This window comes from Macaca mulatta, chromosome 1, assembly GCF_049350105.2.
Source record: "Macaca mulatta isolate MMU2019108-1 chromosome 1, T2T-MMU8v2.0, whole genome shotgun sequence".
Taxonomy (NCBI): Eukaryota; Metazoa; Chordata; class Mammalia; order Primates; family Cercopithecidae; genus Macaca; species Macaca mulatta.
Window position 1 is genome coordinate 61,552,960 of NC_133406.1, and position 20,192 is coordinate 61,573,151.

The 20,192-nt window shown below is 40.4% G+C and overlaps 1 protein-coding gene across 51 annotated transcripts in view; it reads left to right on the forward strand.

Annotated features, from left to right (window-relative positions):
* Positions 1-20,192, forward strand: part of ZC3H11A (zinc finger CCCH-type containing 11A) — a 58,587-nt gene that overhangs the window by 20,189 nt on the left and 18,206 nt on the right. For 44 of the 51 annotated variants that reach the window (XM_077956756.1, XM_077957854.1, XM_077958285.1 and 41 more), the window contains 8 exon segments: positions 1,149-1,347; positions 2,788-2,907; positions 12,986-13,109; positions 14,118-14,321; positions 14,447-14,563; positions 14,794-14,874; positions 16,289-16,399; positions 18,728-18,790. In XM_077956756.1, coding sequence (XP_077812882.1) covers positions 1,294-1,347; positions 2,788-2,907; positions 12,986-13,109; positions 14,118-14,321; positions 14,447-14,563; positions 14,794-14,874; positions 16,289-16,399; positions 18,728-18,790 — 874 coding nt within the window. In that variant the 5' untranslated portion in view covers positions 1,149-1,293. 51 annotated transcript variants of the gene reach the window in all.

A 20,192-nucleotide genomic window follows, 5' to 3' on the forward strand; every position in this document is an offset into this window, starting at 1 on the left:
TATTAGTGGGAGATATGATTGAATTTGACTTAATTGATTTCAAGTTGTAGATCACTGTTTCTGAAACCTGATCTTATGGTGTATATAAGTTTGTGGAAACCCCTTCCATATTCTTATATGTGCTCTTGTTATATGCTTTTGCAGAAGCTTGCTTGGACGTTTTAGTGTGGAGATCAGGGTATGCCGTGGACTAGGGGAGAAAATATTTGTTGTTTTGTGGACTTACTATTATGGAAAGCCCCGAAGACTTTTTGCTTCTTGTTTGTAATTGGTGTACAGCTCTAGTCATCTTCATTAATGTAAGCTAGATCCGTAAATGCTTTCAGAAGTAATTGTTTCGTCAGTTATTCTAGCTAAACAGGGTTTTCTCACCTAGTTATGATTATATACTTTTGAAATAAAAATGCTTGTGAAAATATTTGAACTTTTTCATTTAGATGAAACATTCTACTTTAATACATTTTGTTAGCAAGTATCTTGTGTTAGTAACCTAAGTCCCATTAATAATCTAAAATGTATGTAGTGTTTTGAGACTTTCAAATTATACATATATGTATAATGTAGATCAGGCTGGGCGGGATGGCTCACAGATGTATTCCCAGCATTTTGGGAGGCCAAGGGAGGAGGATTGCTTGAGGCAGGAGTTCAAGACCAGACTGAACAACATAGCAAGATCCTGTCTTTACAAAAAAATTTTTTTAAAAAATTAGGTGGGCGTAGTGGCATGTGCCTATAGTCCTAGATACTTGGGGGAGGCTGAGGTGGGAGAATCCCTTGAGCCCGGGAGTTCAGTGTTGCAGTGAGCTATGATCACATCATTGCACTCCAACCTGGGCAACAGAGTGACTGTCTCTAAAAAGAGTTAAAAATAAAATGTAGATCTTTAGTTAACAATGCTTATTTACAATGCTGTAATCGTGTAATAAGCATCATAGAGGATATAAAAGAACAGCATGGCCTTTCTAGCCAAAATTTTACGTTGCAGATGGGAATGTACAGTATTCACAATCAGTGTGTTTACAAGGCTCTGTATAAGCAAGTTTGTATTAATAAAATTTGATTCTAGCAATATGATCTCATTAGCCATGGTGATTTGAAGGAGGAAGAATTTACCTGAAATATTTTCATTCATTGTCTCCTCATTTTAGGTTTACAGTTTAAAGACAGTTTCTGTGATTGAGTTGTCATTTGGAAGATTAAACTCATTTCACGAGGACTTGGAGCCTGGTCCTTGCTTTGAGGAAGCAGTGGCTTGTTTCAAGAAGCCACTTCTGATCTAAGAATCTACCCAGCATGCCTAATCAAGGAGAAGACTGCTATTTTTTTTTCTATTCTACATGTACCAAAGTAAGAATTGACATCTTTAAATTAGTTCTTTCTACAATTTGCTTAATAGAATTGGATAAGATTTTCCCAACATTTTAAGTTGTTTTTAGTATATTTATATTTTTTGCCCAGCTGTTTATTATTGGCTGTCAGTTTTTTAAAGGATAGTGTATTTAGAATAATTCATTGTTTTTTTCTCTTCATTTTATATATAACTAATTTTCCCATCTTCTACAAAAGTGAAAAGGCATGTGGCATGTAGTCATCATTCAGTGTTCACAGTTAATCTGTTCAGGGTGGCTTTGGAAATGGGGGCACTTTGACCTATGCCTTACTAACTGATTTTATATACTTTATATTAAATGAGTGAGTGAATTGTGTTGTACTTCCAGAAACTGTCATGGGTTGAATTTGACTTCATTCTTCTCCCAGATTTCCTGCTGAGTACTGAGAATATAGAGCCATCTATATTTAGCTTTTGCATATTTAGAATGGCTTTATCTTTGTCAAAACTTCTGTTTTTCTGCTTGATTCTTTTGCAGCTCTATTTACGTATACCTATTGCTTTCTGTGATTTTATGACTAATTCTATAAATGTATATGTTACAAAAGTTTGTTCTTCAGTCATCTTGATTTTTTTTGTTTTTTTTTGGAGACCAAGTCTGGTTCTCCACCCAGGCTGGAGTGCAGTGGCACAATCTTGGCTCACTGCAACCTCTGCCTCCTGGGTTCAAGCCATTCTCCTGCCTCAGCCTCCCAAGTAGCTGGGATTACTGGCGCCTGCCACCACGCCCAGCTACTTTTTGTAGTTTTAGTCAAGATGGGGTTTCACTGTGGTTGGCCAGGCTTGTCTCAAACTCCTGACCTCGTGATCTGCCCGCCTCGGTCTCCCACAGTTCTGGAATTACAGGCATGAGCCACCACGCCCGGTGATATTATGTTTTAAACGATGAGTTTTGAGCAAAGCTATGATAATTTTATCTTACCTATAGCAGTTTGCACAACAGTAGCATTTTATTTCAGATATTACATTGCATAAAGTATGCAGTGAAGCACAGTCATATTGTATATATGTTAATTATATTTAAATTCTGTTTACTTTCTGATTTACATCACAAGCTAGAGTTACACAAATCAGTATGTCAGTTTTGAAGATGAACTGTAAAATATATTTTTAAAGAGTATCTAACACTCCTACTTGTCTTTTTCAACCCTTTGTCTCAGCTTGTGTCACTCATGCCAGATCAAATGAAGGGTACTGTCAAGAAATAGGTTATAGGAAATAATAAATTTGTTGCTCTCAGTTTGTTCCTGTCATTCCATCTCCATTGTTTTCTACCTTACCTATCCTTTCTTACTCATTTATGCTTATCTAAATTCCAGGAGCTATTGTTATGGGTATTTTACCTAGGGTGTATTTCAGTGCTACAGTTTTTTTCTGTGTTCTCTATTTGTTTACAGGGCGACAGCTGCCCATTCCGTCACTGTGAAGCTGCACTAGGAAATGAAACTGTTTGCACATTATGGCAAGAAGGGCGCTGTTTTCGACAGGTGTGCAGGTTTCGGCACATGGAGATTGATGTAAGTTTTTGATTTCTGTTAATAAGTAGTCTGGGGACCTGGTGGGCCAATAAAAAACATAGGGACAAAAGTGACTTCTAAAAAATATATTAAGGCTGGGTGCGGTGGCTCATGCCTGTAATTCCAGCACTTTGGGAGGCCGAGGTGGGCAGAACGAGGTCAGGAGATGGAGACTATCCTAGCCAACACGGTGAAACCCCATCTCTACTAAAAATACAAAGATTAGCTGGGTGTGGTGGCGTGTGTCTATAATTCCAGCTACTTAGAGGCTGAGGCAGGAGAATCACTTGAACCAGGGAGTTGGAGGTTCCAGTGAGCTGAGATTGCACCACTGCGCTCCAGCCTGGCGACAGAGCAACATTCCATCTCAAAAAATATATATGTGTATATATATATACACACACACGTATATACACACATATACATACGTATATATACACATATGTGAATATATGTGTATGTGTATATGAATATATGTGTGTATATGTGCGTATATACATGTGTATATACACGTGTGTGTATATATGTATCTGTATATATATGTATATGTACGCATACATATGTGTGTGTATATACATATATACACGTGTGTGTGTATATATATAAAAAACTTAAGAATTTTATATATTTTGTTATAGATACGGGATTTCGCTATGTTGCCCAGTCTGGTCTCAAACTCCCCGGCTCAAGCTATCCTTACGCCTCTGCCTCCCAAAGTCCTGGGATTATAGACATGAGCCATCGTGTCTAGCCAATTTTTATTTTTTTTAATGATCCAGTGAAATTCCCAACATTACTAATGTTCACTTAATGTCTAAATGATATAAGCATAAATTGATATAATTTTTCTGGAGGATAGTTTGGTACTATCTAAGCTTTAAAAATACATATGCATATTTGGAGAGTATCTGTTAATTTCTTTTTATTTTTAAAAAATTGCATACTTAGAGGAAAGTTGTCAATACAGTATAAAAATGTTTAAAGCCGTGTAGGAGTAAATTACTGACATTCCCTGTTACCTCCAAATACTTGATTAGTGTTTCCTACAAGCAAGTAGGACATTCTCCTACATAATCATAATACAGCTATCAAAATTAGAAAACTAGGCTGAGCATGTTGGCTAGTGCTTGTAGTCCCACCTTTTCGGGAGTCTGAGGTGGGAGGATACTTGAGCCCAAGAGTTCAAGGCTGCAGTGAGGGCTGCACCATTGCACTCCAGCCTGGGCAACAGAGCAAGACTCCCACATTTTTTTTTTTTTTTTTTGAGGCAGAGTTTCACTCTTGCAGCCCAGGTTGGAGTGCAATGGCGTGATCTCCGCTCACTGCAACCTCCTACTCCCAGGTTCAAGCGATTCTTCTGCCTCGGCCTCCTGAGTAGCTGGGATTACAGGCGCCTGCCACCATGCTGGCTAATTTTTGTATTTTTAGTAGAGACGGGGTTTTACTATGTTGGCCAGGCTGGGCTCGAACTCCTGACTTCAGGTCATGTACCCACTTCAGCCTCCCAAAGTGCTGGGATTGCAAGCATGAGCCACCGTGCCCAGCTGACTCCAATTTTTTTTTTTTTTTTTTTTTTTTTTTTATGAGACGGAGTTTTGCTCTTGTTGCCCAGGCTGGAGTGCAGTAGTATGATCTTGGCTCAGTGCAACCTCAGCCTCCCTAGTTCAAGCAATTCTCCTGCCTCAGCCTCCCTAGTAGCTGGGATTACAGGCATGCACCACCATGCCTGGCTAATTCTGTATTTTTAGTAGAGATGGGGTGTTGCCATGTTGGTCAGGCTGGTCTCGAACTCCTGACCTCTGGTGATCCACTTGACCTCGGCCTCCCAAAGTTCTGGTATTGCAGGCATGAGTCACTGCACCCAGCCAACCCCAATAATTTTTTGAAAAAGATTAACATTGAAATATTACCGCCATTTAATCCTTTGATCTCACTCAAAGTTTGCCAGTTTTCACAATAATATCTTTTATTTTAGAAAGAGCAAGTCCAGGCTGGGCACAGTGGCTGATGCCTGTAATCCCAGCAGTTTGGTAGTCTGAGGCGGGCGAATCATGAGATCAGGAGATCGAGACCAGCCTGACCAACATGGTGAAAGCCCATCTCTACTAAAAATACAAAAATTAGCTGTGTGTGGTGGCCGGCACCTGTAATCCCAGCTACTCAGGAGGCTGAGGCAGGAGAATCGCTTGAACTGGGAGGCAGAGGTTGCATTGAGCCGAGATTGCACCACTCCACTCCAGCCTGGGTGACAGGGCGAGACTCTCAAAAAAAAAAAAGAGCCTGGGTGACAGGGCGAGACTCTAAAAAAAAAAAAAGAGCAAGTCCACATTCAAGTGTTGCGCATAGTTGTCGTGACTCTTTTTGTCTCCTTCTGTTGACAGCAGTCGCTCAGTCCTGCCTTGCGTTTCATTGGCCTTAACACTTATGGTAGCTATAGAGAAATTGTTTTTAAGAATATTCTTCAATTTGGGTTTGTTTGTATTCCCCCTCATTATTAAATTAAGATTATGTATCTTTAGCAGGACTATCACAAATTATATATATATATTTATTTTGAGACAGAGTCTCATGCTGTTGCCCAGGCTGGAGTGCAGTGGTGTGATCTCAGCTCACTGCGACCTCTGCCTCCTGAGTTCATGTGATTCTTGTGCCTCAGCCTCTCGAGTAGCTGGGACAGTGGGCCTGCATTACCACACCCATCTAATTTTTTGTATTTTTGGTTTTTTTTGTTTTGTTTTGTTTTGTTTTGAAACGGAGTCTTGCTCTGTCGCCAGGCTGGAGTGCAGTGGCATGGTCTCAGCTCACTGCAACCTCTGCTTCCCAGGTTCAAGCGATTCTCCTGCCTCAGCCTCCGAAGTAGCTGGGCCTACCACATCCAGCTAATGTTTGTATTTTTAGTAGAGGCGGGGTTTCACCATGTTGGCCAGGAAGGTCTCAATTTCTTGACCTTGTGATCTGCCCGCCTTGGCCTCCCGAAGTGTTGGGATTACAGGAGTGAGCCACCTCGCCCGGCCTAATTTTTTGTATTTTTTTAGTAGACACGAGGTTTCGCCGTGTTGGCCAGGCTTGTCTCGAATTGTTGGCCTCAAGTGATCCACCCGCCTCAGCCTCCCATAAATATTTTGTGGAGAGGTACTTTTAGACCCTTTACCCCATTTCTCATCAGACTTCAGCTTTTTCCCCATTATTTATGTGAGTTAATGCAAACTTGTGATGATACGGTTTGGCTCTGTATCCCCACCTGAGTCTCACCTCTGTTGTAATCCCCATATGTTAAGGGAGGGACCTGATGGGAGGTGATTGGATCATGGAGGTGGTTTCCCCCATGCTATTCTTGTGATAATGAGTGAGTTCTCATGAGATCTGATGGTTTAAAAATGTGGGACTCCCTTTACTTGCACTCTCCTGCTGCTTTGTAAGCCTTGTTTGTGCCTTGTGTCCTCTTCACCTCCTGCCATAGTTGTAAGTTTCGTGAGCCCTCCCCAGCCATGCGGAGCTGTGAGTTAGTTAAACCTTTTTTTTTTTTTTTAAATAAATTACCCAGTCTCAGGTAGTTCTTTAGCAGTGTAAAAATGGACTGATATATGTGGTTTTCTATTTTAACTAGTGTGTCATACTCTTGTTACTATCATTACTGACTTTATGCTCAGATTGACCCAGATTTGGCCAGTAGGAGCCTTTCAAGCTGATTTTTGTGTCCTTTTGATGTTTCCGTCATTCTTTGAGCATCTCTGCTTTTTGGCCTAGCCAAGATTTTCCAGGCTCATCCTGTCCTTTTCCTACTTCAGCCCTGGATTCAGCCATTTATCCAAGGTGCCCTGGTTTCTTTTAGTGAAGAATGGTATATAGAAGTTAAGATTTGGGCTGCTCCTAGAGTGTCATCACTTTCAGGTCGTCTCAGTGGACAGAGCTAAGGAATATATAAATGTATACACTTAACAGACATTTACATCAGAACTTTTTTTTGTTTTTTGTTTTGTTTTTTTGAGACGGAGTCTCGCTCTGTCGCCGAGGCTGGAGTGCAGTGACGCGATCTCGGCTCACTGCAAGCTCCACCTCCTGGGTTCACACCATTCTCCTGTCTCAGCCTCCCGAGTAGCTGGGATTACAGGTGCCTGCCACCACACCCGGCTAATTTTTTGTACTTTTAGTAGAGATGGGGTTTCACCATGTTAGCCAGGATGGTCTCCATCTAATGACCTCATGATCCACCCGCCTCAGCCTCCCAAAGTGCTGTGTTTACAGGCATGAGCCCCCATGCCCGGGCCTATGTATTCAATAATAGATACTTAGTATTAAAAATTATAGTTCATATAGGTGCTTCCAGTTCATCAGTACCACAGGACTTAGTGTAGGCTTCTCCTTTTCCGTACCTGTGACTCTTCTCCAGAAGTGAGAAACTTGGTTTTCATTGTTCATAATACTTTTATTTATTTGATCAGTCTCCTAGTATGAAAACCAATACTGTGTCACAGCCTTTTCCTTCCTCTCAGGCTCTGGCATGACACACAAAGCTTCTCCACAGGGACACCTTTCTCACCATGTTCAACTCCAGTGCCCTGTGCTAAGCCTCCCTGCTTCCTTCACCGTAGGGACCTCTTTCTCACCCTCCTTGGACCCCGGCATCCTACTTTTGACCCCCAACCCAATCCCTACAATGGATACTGTTTTCACACCCTTGGGCTGTGATACTTTGTGCTGAGCGGCTCTCCCATGTGAGATGCTGTCCTGACCCTGCGCACATATTCCAGCTCTGTACGAGGTTCCCTTGGGAGTACCCTGCCTTCCTCACCCCGCTTGGTCTTTGATGCCATTCTAAACTGACCCTACATGAGTATATATTCTTCATCCTACATTGGGATCTCTTCTGCACAGAAACATTGCTAACCCTGCTCAGGCTCAACACTTGTCAGGGTACCTTCTCATGCACATGTCCTCTTAACTCTCCATGGGTTCCAACACCCTATGCCAGTTCCACATGGTCATGGGATACCTTCCTATTCTCAGTCAGACTCCAGTACCCTGCTCTGGGCCACCATGTCTTTCCCTCCTCCCATCTGAATGCCTGTCTCCCTCAGCCCCATCTAACAACTTTGGACTGAATTGTTGGGGTGAGACTAAATATGCAGTTCATATGCCTGGGGTCAGCTACTCCAGTCTGGTTTCATATTTCTTGTCTGTTAACTACATTCTAAGCTACCTGTCTTGCAAATAGCAGCAGATATCAAATAAATTGATAAAGGAGTACTCTGCAGCTTTTATATTTTATGTTACAACATGAAAAGTCTTGTTGTAACATTGTTAATGGAGCGTATATTGGCACAACTCCTACGGAGGGTATGTCAGTGTCTCCAGGAGCACCTCTTCATTTTAGAGATTCTCTAGAATGTATTCAGAGTTAAGATTTATTACAGCAATAGAGTGAAGACACACTGTAAGATCATAAGGGAAAAAGACATTGGAGGAATCTGGAAGAATCCATGTGCCTGTTTTTTTATGCCCACTCACTTTAGGGGTGACACAGAGCACACTCTTCTACGAGTCATGAAAATGCAGCAGTGCGTGTGTGGTGTTCCTGCCCAGGGAAATCCATTAGAGACTCAACATCCAGGATTTTCATTGGTGCTGGCCAAGTAAGCACCCTTTACCAAACATGTACCCAAATTCCAGACTCCCAAAAGGAAGGCAGATGTTCAGCATTAACCATATCGTTTGCACAAACAGTCTAGACATACCAAGCCTTCTCCCTCCCCCACTTACCAATTAGCTTGGAGCATCTAAAAGCCAAGTTCCCAGATGCTAGCCAAGAACAAGCCTTGCAAGCAGGCATTTCTAAGATAGTAGTCTCAGAGTTGCTATGTTAACTCTTTTCTGCACAGAGGCTTATTGGCTATATTGCTTGAAAGAACTAAATGCTTATACTTTTTACACATAGGTATTTACCTGCAAAATAAGATGTGTGCAGAATTACTTATTGTAGTAATTTGTAATAGTAAAATACTGGAAATAACCTAACTGTCCTTCTTTTAAAATAAAGTTTTGCTACATTCATGCAGTGGAGTGCCAGGTAGCTGTTAACAAAAAATTTTAAAGGGGAAACTAACTTATTGATATGGAAATAATTAGGATATATTGTCAAGTGGAAAACCTAAGGTGAAGAGCAAGATGGGTTAAAAAAAGAGAGGGAAGCCTGGTGCCGTGGCTCATGCCTGTAATCCCAGCACTTTGGGAGGCTGAGGTGGCTGGATGACCTGACGTCAGGAGTTTGAGACCACTTGGCCAACACAGTGAAACCCCATCTCTACTAAAATTACAAAAATTAGCCGGGTGTGTTGGCACACCCCGTCGTCCCAGCACTCAGGAGGTTGAGGCAGGAGAATCACTTGAACCCAGGAGGCAGAGATTGCAGTGAGTCGAGATTACACCACTATACTCCAGCCTGGGCTATACAGTGAGACTCCCATCTCAAAATAAAAAAAAAAGAGGGAAAACAGTTTATATTTGTTTTTCACTTGCATATGAATTTTTAAAATCTCTGGAAGTATAAAGGTGAAACTTAACAACAGTGGCTATGGGAAGGTGACAGGGATGAGAAGGAGTCTTTTTATTGTTTACCGCTTCTGCATGCAGTTCATTTTCATTATTCATTGGTTCCATATTTGCAAATTTGCCTATTTGCTAAAATTTATAACCCCCAAATCAGTACTTGGTCATTTGTAGACATGTTCATAGCAGCAAAAAATTTGAGTCATCTGACATGTGTCACATTGGTTCACAAATTGAGTCACATTTCCAGGTGAGGTGGAACAGAGCTCTGCCTTCTTCTGATACTGTAAACAAGTGTCCTTTTCATGGTCTATTTGGTTCCATGGCTTTTGGTTGGTGGTGATGCTGCTTAAAATGGCTCCTAGGCCTATTGCTGAAGTGCTTTGTAGTGTTCCTGAGTAGAAGAAAGCTGTGATGTGTCTTACAGAGAAAACAGATTGTTAGGCCGGACACGGTGGCTTACGCCTGTAATCCTAGTATTTTGGGAGGCCGAGGCAGGCAGATCATGAGGTCAGGAGTTCGAGACCAGCCTGGCCAACATAGTGAAACCCTGTCTCTACTAAAAATACAAAAAAATTAGCTCGGCATGGTGGCATGTGCCTATAATCCCAGCTACTCGGGAGGCTGAAGCAGAAGAATTGCTTGAACCTGGGAGGTGGAAGTTTCAGTGAGCCGAGATTGTGCCACTGCATTCCAACCTGGGCGACAGAACGAGACTCCATCTCAAAAAAAAAAAAAGAAAATAGATGTTAGATAAGCTTTGTTCAAGTGTGAGTTATAGTGCTATTGGTCTTGAGTTTCGTATTAATGAATGAACAATATTAAATGCACCCAAAACCAAGTTATGTATTGATTAGTTGATGAAAATGTGACCAGAGGCTCACAGGAACCCAACTCGATTTCCCTTAGGAAAAACGGTTTAGTATTTACTAATTCAGTGTTCCTAGTGACTTTATAGAACATAACTACTGCAAATAATGAGAATCAACTTGTTTTAACTTTGGATCATGTGCTGTATTACTGTTAAAAATGTGAAGACATAATTATGTAGGAGAAATATTATTGTGGAGGATTTTTTTTTTAATTGGTTTTTTTTTTGAGACAGAATTTCACTCTGTCTCCCAGGCTGGAATGCAATGGCTCCATCTTGGCTCACTGAAACCTCCACTTCCCGGGTTCAAGTGATTCTCCTGTCTCAGCCTCCTGCCTAGCTGGGGCTTCAGGCGCCCTCCACCATGCCTAGCTAATTTTTGTATTTTTTAGTAGAGACGGGGTTTCACCATATTGGTCTGGCTGGTCTTGAACTCCTGATCTCAGGTGATCCACCCACCTTGGCCTCCCAAAGTGTTGGGATTACAGGCGTGAGCCCCCACGCCTGGCATGTGGAGGATATTACTAAGGAAAAATGTACAGAATTACATGGAATACCTTTCTTTTTAGTATGCATATAGTCACTTGTGTTTTTTTTTTTTTTTTTTTTTTTTTACAAGTAAAAAGAATTCATACCAAAATAAGTGATTCTCTTTGGGTAATAGCATAATTGGCATCTATTTCCATTTTCCAAGTTGTCTTCGTTGCACATATATTACTTTTCAATTAGAAACAATCTAGTAAACGTATTAAACAGAGCAGATAAATGTCATGTGACTTCTGTATATAGAAGATTCTGTTACAGAAGTCATTCAGTAATTTGAAAATTGCTTCCAGGAAAGATGTAAAATTTAAGCAAAGGCAGGCTTAGGAACAAGGAAGATTGGCTTTAGGTTCTGCCTTGAGAAAGGGAGAATTGAATAATTGTTGTTATTCCTGTCTAAAAAACAGTGGTAGCTATTACATCTATCTTTTGGGTGTGACAGAGGACTAAGAAATTCTGTCTAGTTCTTTGAAAGTAATGATATTTGCTGTACTTTTAGTTTTACTTTATTTATTTTTACTGCTCCTTGCGGAGCAGTGTGCCCACAGTAACCTACACTTTAAAAAAATGTTAATAGGTAATTATGCATATGACATAAACTTAGAACATATTTTTAAAAAACTGATTTTGCCAAATCACCTTTCAGAGATGTGGAGCTAATTTACATTTCCATTATATGTTTGAGACTGCCTGATTCTTCCACATCCCTAAAAACAGTGTATTATTGAATTTTATCAGTCTCTCAATATAGTAGATTTTGGAATTTGCCCTTTTTGATACATTTAAGCATCTTTTTGTAATGGTTATTGTTTCTCTGTTTCTCTTCTCCATATCTTACATTTCAATGCTAGTGTTTTTTCCTGGAATTTTAAACCTTAGGCTGTTTATGATGATTAGAGATTCAACATAATGCAGTTCATCGGAGGTTAGTTACTTTTTCGGAGTACTTCTCATATCTTTTTATCCCCTTTTTTGAACTATTAAAATGTATATAGAAAAGTGCACAAATCATAATCTTACAACTTGAAGAATTTTCATAAAGTGAATATACTTACTTGATCAGCACCTAGTTCAAGAAATAGAGTATTAGCAGTAATCTATCTTCCCCTTCATCCCCTTGTTACTAACCACATCCCCAAAGCTGATCACCATCCCTACCCTGCCGTGGAGAAGTTTTGACTGTTTTGATCTTTTCATAAACGGAATCATATAGTATGCACTCTTGTGTCTGGCTTCTTTCATTCCACATGTGTGGCATTGAGTATAGCAATGGTTTATTCCTTCTCATTACTAGATGACATTCTGTTGTATGAATACTTTACGGTTTCTTTATCCATTCTGGTGTTGATGTACACGTGGGTTGGCAAAAGTATAGAGCTATTGAAAATAATATTGCTGTGAACATTGCTTATACACAGCTTTTGGAGAACTAATGTATATATTTTTCTTGGACATATATCCTATGATCCGGCAGTTTATTCTAGATGTACAGGTATTCTTTTTTTCCTCCCAATTTTCGTTTATAAAAGTAAGGTGACTTGGGAAGGATACCTAACATCCTTAGTGTGCTGTTACATGTGCCTTACTTGGAGAATTCATGAATGGAAAGAATTTTCTCAAAGCCTTGAACTCTCAGCTTCAAGTAATAACTGCAGTTTATTGAGTTTGAACTATGTGCTTAGTGCTTTATTTTATGTGCTCTTCATAAGAAACCATTTATTCCCGTTTTATAGCTAAGGAAAGTGAGGCTTAGAGGCATAAATTGTCCAAGGCTATCTGACCAATAAGTAGCATAATAGAGATTCAGATCCTATTATCTTTGATTTCATAAACTTAAACTACTGTATCATCCTGCTTCTTTAAGTATAGACATTTTAGGGGTTCCAGGATGAGGGTAAAAAGGGAAAGAATAACATAAACTACTCTCCTGCTCTTTTCAGCTCTCCATCATGCCTAAGTTATGTTGTTTTCAGCAACCTCTCTTCCTTGTAAAAATCATCTCATCTCACATGCCTCGGATTTTTGAACCCTGTATGAACTTTGCCTAGAAAACAAACTACCACTTTAATACATGTATCACTGTTTTATTTGAAAGCAATGTGTTTTTCCCTCTTACAGAAAAAACGCAGTGAAATTCCTTGTTATTGGGAAAATCAGCCAACGGGATGTCAAAAATTAAACTGCGCTTTCCATCACAATAGAGGACGATATGTTGATGGCCTTTTCCTACCTCCGAGCAAAAGTGAGATCAGTTTTTAATTTTAAAAGAATACTATCAAATGAACAGCTATTATGCACACTGTACAACAGTACTTTTCAGACGTTGGCTCCTTTCAGTCTTGTGAAACAGCAGAATTATTTCCACTTTACAGAGTGAACTGAATCTTATTAAGGTTAAATGATTTATCCATGGCCATAGAACCATTATATCTTGGCATGCCATTTAAGTTATTATACTTACTTCATTTTTCATATTCTTATCAGACCCATAAACATTTTCAAAATAAATTTGATTTTCTAGGCCAAAGGTCGGCAAAACTGGTCCTCTGCCTGTTTTGTAAAATAAGTTTTATTGGAATGCAGCCTTGCCCATTTACATGTTTTCTATTACTAGTTTTGTGCTAGTGCTGTAGAACTGAGTAGTTGAGACAGAAACCATATGACCTACAAAGCCTAAAAACTGGCTCTTTGCAAAAAATATTTGTGCCAACCCTACTCTAGACTATAAAGTAAAACTAAAAAAGCTAGTAGTTATTCCCAAAATCCATTTTAAAATAATTTATAAGTGGAATTGGCGATTTAAAAGCCACATTTGCTACGTGATTAAAATTTGATGGCTACATCTTTTTACCTCAATTTAAGGGAAAAAAGTAGACCTACTCTGTTCTGGTTTGGTTCAAATAAGTGTCATATGCTTGGTCTTAAAAGCTACTTTGCTGAGCAAAAAGCCTAGAATTACACTATTAAAATTAAAGGTCTAGAATTTGTGAACAGGTACTATGCTTCTTCTAGTCTTCTGTTTATTCTGTTTTGAGTGCCCACTTTGTGTTTATGTACAGTGGAGAGTTAATTAGCTAAAAGCACATTTTTTCCCTCCCTAGGACTTTAGAACTTAAATGAGGAAATTTAGTGAAAAGACGTAACTGCTCATAAGATAAATACACCATACTTTTTATAGGGGGTCAGGAATTTTTGGTAAATTGGGGTTGTATCTTCTGTTTTTAATTTATGACTGATTTTGCGCGTTTAGCTGTGTTGCCCACTGTGCCTGAGTCACCAGAAGAGGAAGTGAAGGCTAGCCAACTTTCAGTTCAGCAGAACAAATTGTCTGTCCAGTCCAATCCTTCCCCTCAGCTGCGGAGCGTTATGAAAGTAGAAAGTTCCGAAAATGTTCCTAGTCCCACGCATCCACCAGTTGTAATTAATGCTGCAGATGATGATGAAGATGATGATGGTAAGTTCTGTGTGGCTCCTTCTTTAAGGCAAATAAATAGGGTCACATAGTAAATTGGGCAGAATCAGGATTAAAGCTATAGGCTTATTTTTAATTGTTAATTTGCCTTAAATGTTGGCATACAGATCAGTTTTCTGAGGAAGGTGATGAAACCAAAACACCTACCCTGCAATCAAGTCCTGAAGTTCACAATGGATTACGAGTGACTTCTGTCCGGAAACCTGCAGTCAATATAAAGCAAGGTAAGAAGAGGCTATATTGGTGCCAAATCTTACAGCACTGTTGAAACTAACTTTGAAATTTAGTTCACAATAATTGGCTTCCCTCTTCCTTTTCCCATGCTACACACATACATACCTATACTTAGTTTCTGTTGATCATTTATTCAAAAAATAAATGCCTGCTATATTCATATAGAATACAAAGATGAAAAGGCTCTAGTTCCTCATAAAATTTCTATTTGGATTTTCAGGTGAATGTTTGAATTTTGGAATAAAAACTCTTGAGGAAATTAAGTCAAAGAAAATGAAGGAAAAATCTAAGAAGCAAGGTGGTAAGTCATCACAAGTTTTGGCATGGATAGTTTTATGTTGCTAGGGAAGAATACTAAGGACGCTTCTAGAAACAACAGCCAAAATGAGAAAATAGATTTTCATTTCCATGGCCTGTTTGAAGTAAAACACAAACTTACTTAAATTGTGGTTGCTTTTAATTCACTGCAGCTGTGTTTCAGTCCCTAATGATTGAGAGCTGAGTACAATAAAGAATCTGAAAGAACCTGTATATCTTGAAAAATACAGCTCTAAAGAACATCATATAAGAACTATATTAATTCTGTAAGTTCTTATAGTGGTTAAAAAGAAGTTATATTAAGAGAGGAAAGGCTGGGCGTGGTGGCTCACGCCTGTAATCCCAGTACTTTGGGAGGCTGAGGAGGGCAAATCATGAGGTCAGGAGACGCAGACCATCCTGACGAACATGGTGAAACCCTGTCTCTACTGAAATACAAAAAATTAACCACGTGTGGTGGCATGCGCCTGTAGCCCCAGCTACTCGGGAGGCTGAGGCAGGAGAATCACTTGAACCCGTGAGGTGGAGGTTGCAGTGAGCTGAGATTGCACCACTGTATTCTAGCCTGGCAACAGAGCAAGACTGTCTCAAAAAAAAAAGAAAAAAGGAAAAACTTCATTTTCTAGTAGAAGAGTTATTCCTGAAGAGCTGCTAGGATTTTCTTCTGGAGCTTACGGTAGCCTGACTGATCTGTATTTCCAACCCCCAATTTTTTTTTTTTTTTTTTTTGAGACAGAGTTTTACTTTTGTTGCCCAGGCTGGAGTGCAGTGGCGCAGTCTTTGCTCACCACAACCTCCACCTCCCGGTTCAAGCTCTTCTCCTGCCTCAGCCTCATGAGTAGTTGGGATTACAGGCATGCACCACCACGCCCGGGTAATTTTGTATTTTTGGTAAAGACAGGGTTTCTCCATGTTGGTTAGGCTGATCTCAAACTCCCAACCTCAGGTAATCCACCGCCCCATTTATAGTTTGAAGTGTAGTATATATAGAGAGAAATGGTTCTAAGAACGTTGTTTTAAGGCTTGCTTTATAGGAACCTTGGAGTTGTGTTTTCAGATGATTAAATTTGAATAGAATAGGTTGGATTGATACACCTGATGGCTAGTATACCTCTGAGGTTAATTTTAGAATAATATTAGCCTTATTGGTAAATAAAAGTAGTTTGGGTGCCTAAGTCACTCAAAATAATTTTATATTTTGTTTTCACATCTTGCCCAAGGCTCCCCTCACCACTACCCCGTTTGACTGTAGGCAAACAGATACAGAAAGGCTGATTGGCTTATAGTCATAATATCAGTCTGTATTGGACTTAACTAGTTACAAAAACAAATCTTTTGACTTGCAGTAGCATTATTTTCCATAAATTATTTGCTGTTCTTTGACTTGCCTTATTCAGAGGGTTCTTCAGGAGTTTCCAGTCTTTTACTTCACCCTGAGCCCGTTCCAGGTCCTGAAAAAGAAAATGTCAGGACTGTGGTGAGGACAGTAACTCTCTCCACCAAACAAGGTAAGGTATAGGTAGGTCTTAGAGTTGTCAAGCCTCTACTTTTATATAATTGGGAATGCAAAATCCTTGAGTATCTTTTACCTTTGATGAATTTTCAGGAATTTGTTAGTATGTTGATGAGATACAAAGATGAAAAGTTGGTACATTCAACTCTAATATTTAAAAGGTTGAAATTCTTCAACCTTCAAGCAGCCCTCACATTTACTGTTTTTTCCATTTTTTTTCCATTTACTGTTGATACCCACTCAATACATTTATTGGCTTCCTGTGTGACTAAAGAACTATAATAAAGTTATTTATTTATTTATTTTTTTGAGTTTCACTCCTGTTGCCTAGGCTGGAGTGCAATGGCACAATCTAGGCTCACCGCAACCTCCGTCTTCTGGGTTCAAGTGGTTTTCCTGCCTCAGCCTCCCGAGTAGTTGGGATTATTGGCATGCGCCACCACGCCCTGCTGAGTTTTGTGTATTTTTAGTAGAGACGGGGTTTCTCCATGTTGGTCTGGCTGGTCTCAAACTCCCGACCTCAGGTAATCTGCCCACCTTGGCCTCCCAAAGTGCTGGGATTACAGGCGTGAGCCACCATGACCAGCCATTAATTTTTCTTTTTTTTTTTTTTTTTTTGAGATGGAGTCTTGCTCTGCCGCCCAGGCTGGAGTGCGGTGGCTGGATCTCAGCTCACTGCAAGCTCCGCCTCCCGGGTTCACGCCATTCTCCTGCCTCAGCCTCCCGAGTAGCTGGGACTACAGGCGCCCGCCACCTCACTCGGCTAGTTTTTTGTATTTTTTAGTAGAGACGGGGTCTCACCGTGTTAGCCAGGATGGTCTCGATCTCCTGACCTCGTGATCCGCCGGTCTCGGCCTCCCAAAGTGCTGGGATTACAGGCTTGAGCCACCGCGCCCGGCCCTTTTTTTTTTTTTTAATGGAGTCTTGCTCTGTCGCCCAGGCTGGAGTGCAATGGTGCGACCTCCACTCATTGCAACCTCCGCCTCCCGGTTTCAAGTGATTCTCCTGCCTCAGCCTCCCCAGCAGCTGGGATTATAGGCACCCGCCACCACACCCGGCTAATTTTTGTATTTTTGGTGGAAATGGGGTTTCACCATGTTGGCCACATTGGTCTTGAACTGCTGACCTCAAATGATCTGCCGGCCTCGGCCTCTGAAATTGCTGGGATTATAGGTTTTAGCCACCACACCCAGCCTGTAATAAAGTATTTTCATTTAATAATTTTAAGTTTAATAAGGAATTATAAATACATTCAAGTGTTTGTGCAATTCAAACAACAAAGAATTAGAAGAGAGCTCACTTCTTCCTGAGGTGATCAAAGAGAGTTATATTGGAGAGTTAACATTGGAGTAGAGTACAGTTTCATTTAATGTATCAAAGTGCATAAGCAAAAGTGTAGTTTCAGCTTTATAACCAATTGGTTGAGAATACAATCTGTCTTATACTCGACTGCTATTACTAATTAGTACTATGCTAGGCCAGGTGCAGTGGCTTACATGTATAATCCCAGCACTTTGGGAGGCCAAGGTGGGCGGATTGCTTGAGGCCAGGAGTTCAAGACCAGCCTGGCCAACATGGTGAAACCCCATCTCTACTAAAAATACAAAAATTAGACTGGGTGTGGTGGCTCATGCCTGTAATCCCAACACTTTGGGAGGCCGAGGTGGACGGATCACAAGGTCGGAAATTCGAGACCAGCCTGACCAACGTGGTGAATCCCTGTCTCTACTAAAAATACAAAATTTAGCCGGGCGTGGTGGTGCACGCCTGTAATCCCAGCTAGTCAGGAGGCTGAGGCAGGAGAATCGCTTGAACCCGGGAAGTAGAGATTGCAGTGAGCTGAGATCGGGCCACTGCACTCTAGCCTAGGCGACAGAGTGAGACTCTGTCTCAAAAAAAAAAAAAAAAAAAAAGCCAGGCGTGGTAGTGTGTGCCGTAGTCCCAGCTACTCGGGAGGCTGAGACAGGAGAATTGCTTGAACCCTGGAGGTGGAGGTTGCAGTGAGCCAAGGTGACACCACTGCACTCCAGCCTGAGTGACAGAGCGAGACTCTATTATTATTATCAAAAATAATAATAATAATAATTAGTACTGTGCTGTTGCTTCTGTTTGGGCTGTATGTTTGGCTGTTTGTTATTAATAGGTTCTGGGTTTGTTTTTTTTTTTTTAATGTAGTGGGCTTCCTTGAGACTGAGACCTGATTTTCAAGAGACTTTTCTGGGTGGGTTCATGCTAATATCAGAACATACTTTGTACCTATTAGTAGTTACTGAATACAGAAAAATTGACTAAGGATAGAGAAATTCTGCTTTTGCCATTTCAGGAGAAGAACCCTTGGTGAGATTGAGTCTTACTGAGAGACTGGGGAAACGAAAATTTTCAGCAGGTAAGATAAGTTTTGTGCATATCTTTTCTTTTCTGCTTGTTTGTGCGTTAACATGATAGCTTCTCCAAACTCTCTTTAAACAGATCACATCATTGTTATTGGTGCGCCTGTATTGGCTGAAAGCACTTATAAATTCCTCATGTTTTCATGAGTGCTTTGTACCTTTTATTGAAGTTATAGAGATTTGAAGTGTTGCAGTTGAATTAGATTATGACCATGACCAGCATTTTGAAAGGAACTAGATTTTTAAAATGGTAAAGAACACCTCTATTTCTCTGGACATATTTAAATGTGAGTGTTTTAGAGGTGAAAAAAATCATTGGTTAATATAATGTGTGTCTCTTAGAATATAGGAATCCGTAAGAAGAAAGAAGAAAATATGTATATATAAAATTTGAGTCCTTGAGTCTATTGGTGCTTGCTTATTTATTTATTTAGAGACAGTCTTGTTGTGTTACCCAGGCTGGAGTGCAGTGGTGCAATCTCAGCTCACTGCAACCACCATCTCCTGAGCTCAAGTGATCCTCCCACCCCAGCCTTCCAAGTAACTGGGACCATAGGCATACACCACTATACCTGGCTAATTTTTGTAATTTTTGTAGCGATGGGGTTTCACCATGTTGCCCAGGCTGGTATCCAACTCCTGGGCTCAAGTGATCTGCCGGCCTTGGCCTCCCAAAGTACTGCCATTACAGGCATGAGCTACCATGCTTGGCTGCTATTTTATTTTTGGGGGGAGGTACTTTACCATATTAGTAAATTGTTGTATAACTACCCTAATGTGTCTGACTCCAAAAAATTATTATTATTTTTTGAAACGAGAGTCTTGCTCTGTCGCCCACTCTGGCGTGCACTGGCACAATCTCAGCTCACTGCAACCTCCACCTCCTAGGTTCAAGTGATTCTCCTGCCTCAGCCTCCTGAGTAGCTGGGATTATGGCACTACCCCTGGCTAATTTTTGTAGTTTTAGTAGAGATGGGGTTTCCGCCATGTTGGCCAGGCTGGTCTCGATGAACTCCTGCCCTCAGGTGATCCACCCACCTCCGCCTCCCAAAGTGCTGGAATTATACGTGTGAGCCACTGCGCCTGGCTTTCAAAAAATTATTTTGAGAATTTTTTCTGACTTCAGAATTTTCTTCATACTACTTTAAATGTCCTAAAAAGGAAACCTTACCTTCATTTTGTGTTTTCTTTGATGCAATTCTCGCTACCCTATCTTCAGAACTGTTCTGAACTTAGTAACATTTCGAAGTTTCAGACAGTGAGAGATGGGAATGTGTTGTTGAATGAGTTATGCACTTTACGCTCTAAGTAATAAAAACTTTCAGTGATGAGATAATGCCCATGAATTAAATTAATATTTGCTGTGGCTTTGCTGTATATCGAGCATTATGTAAATTC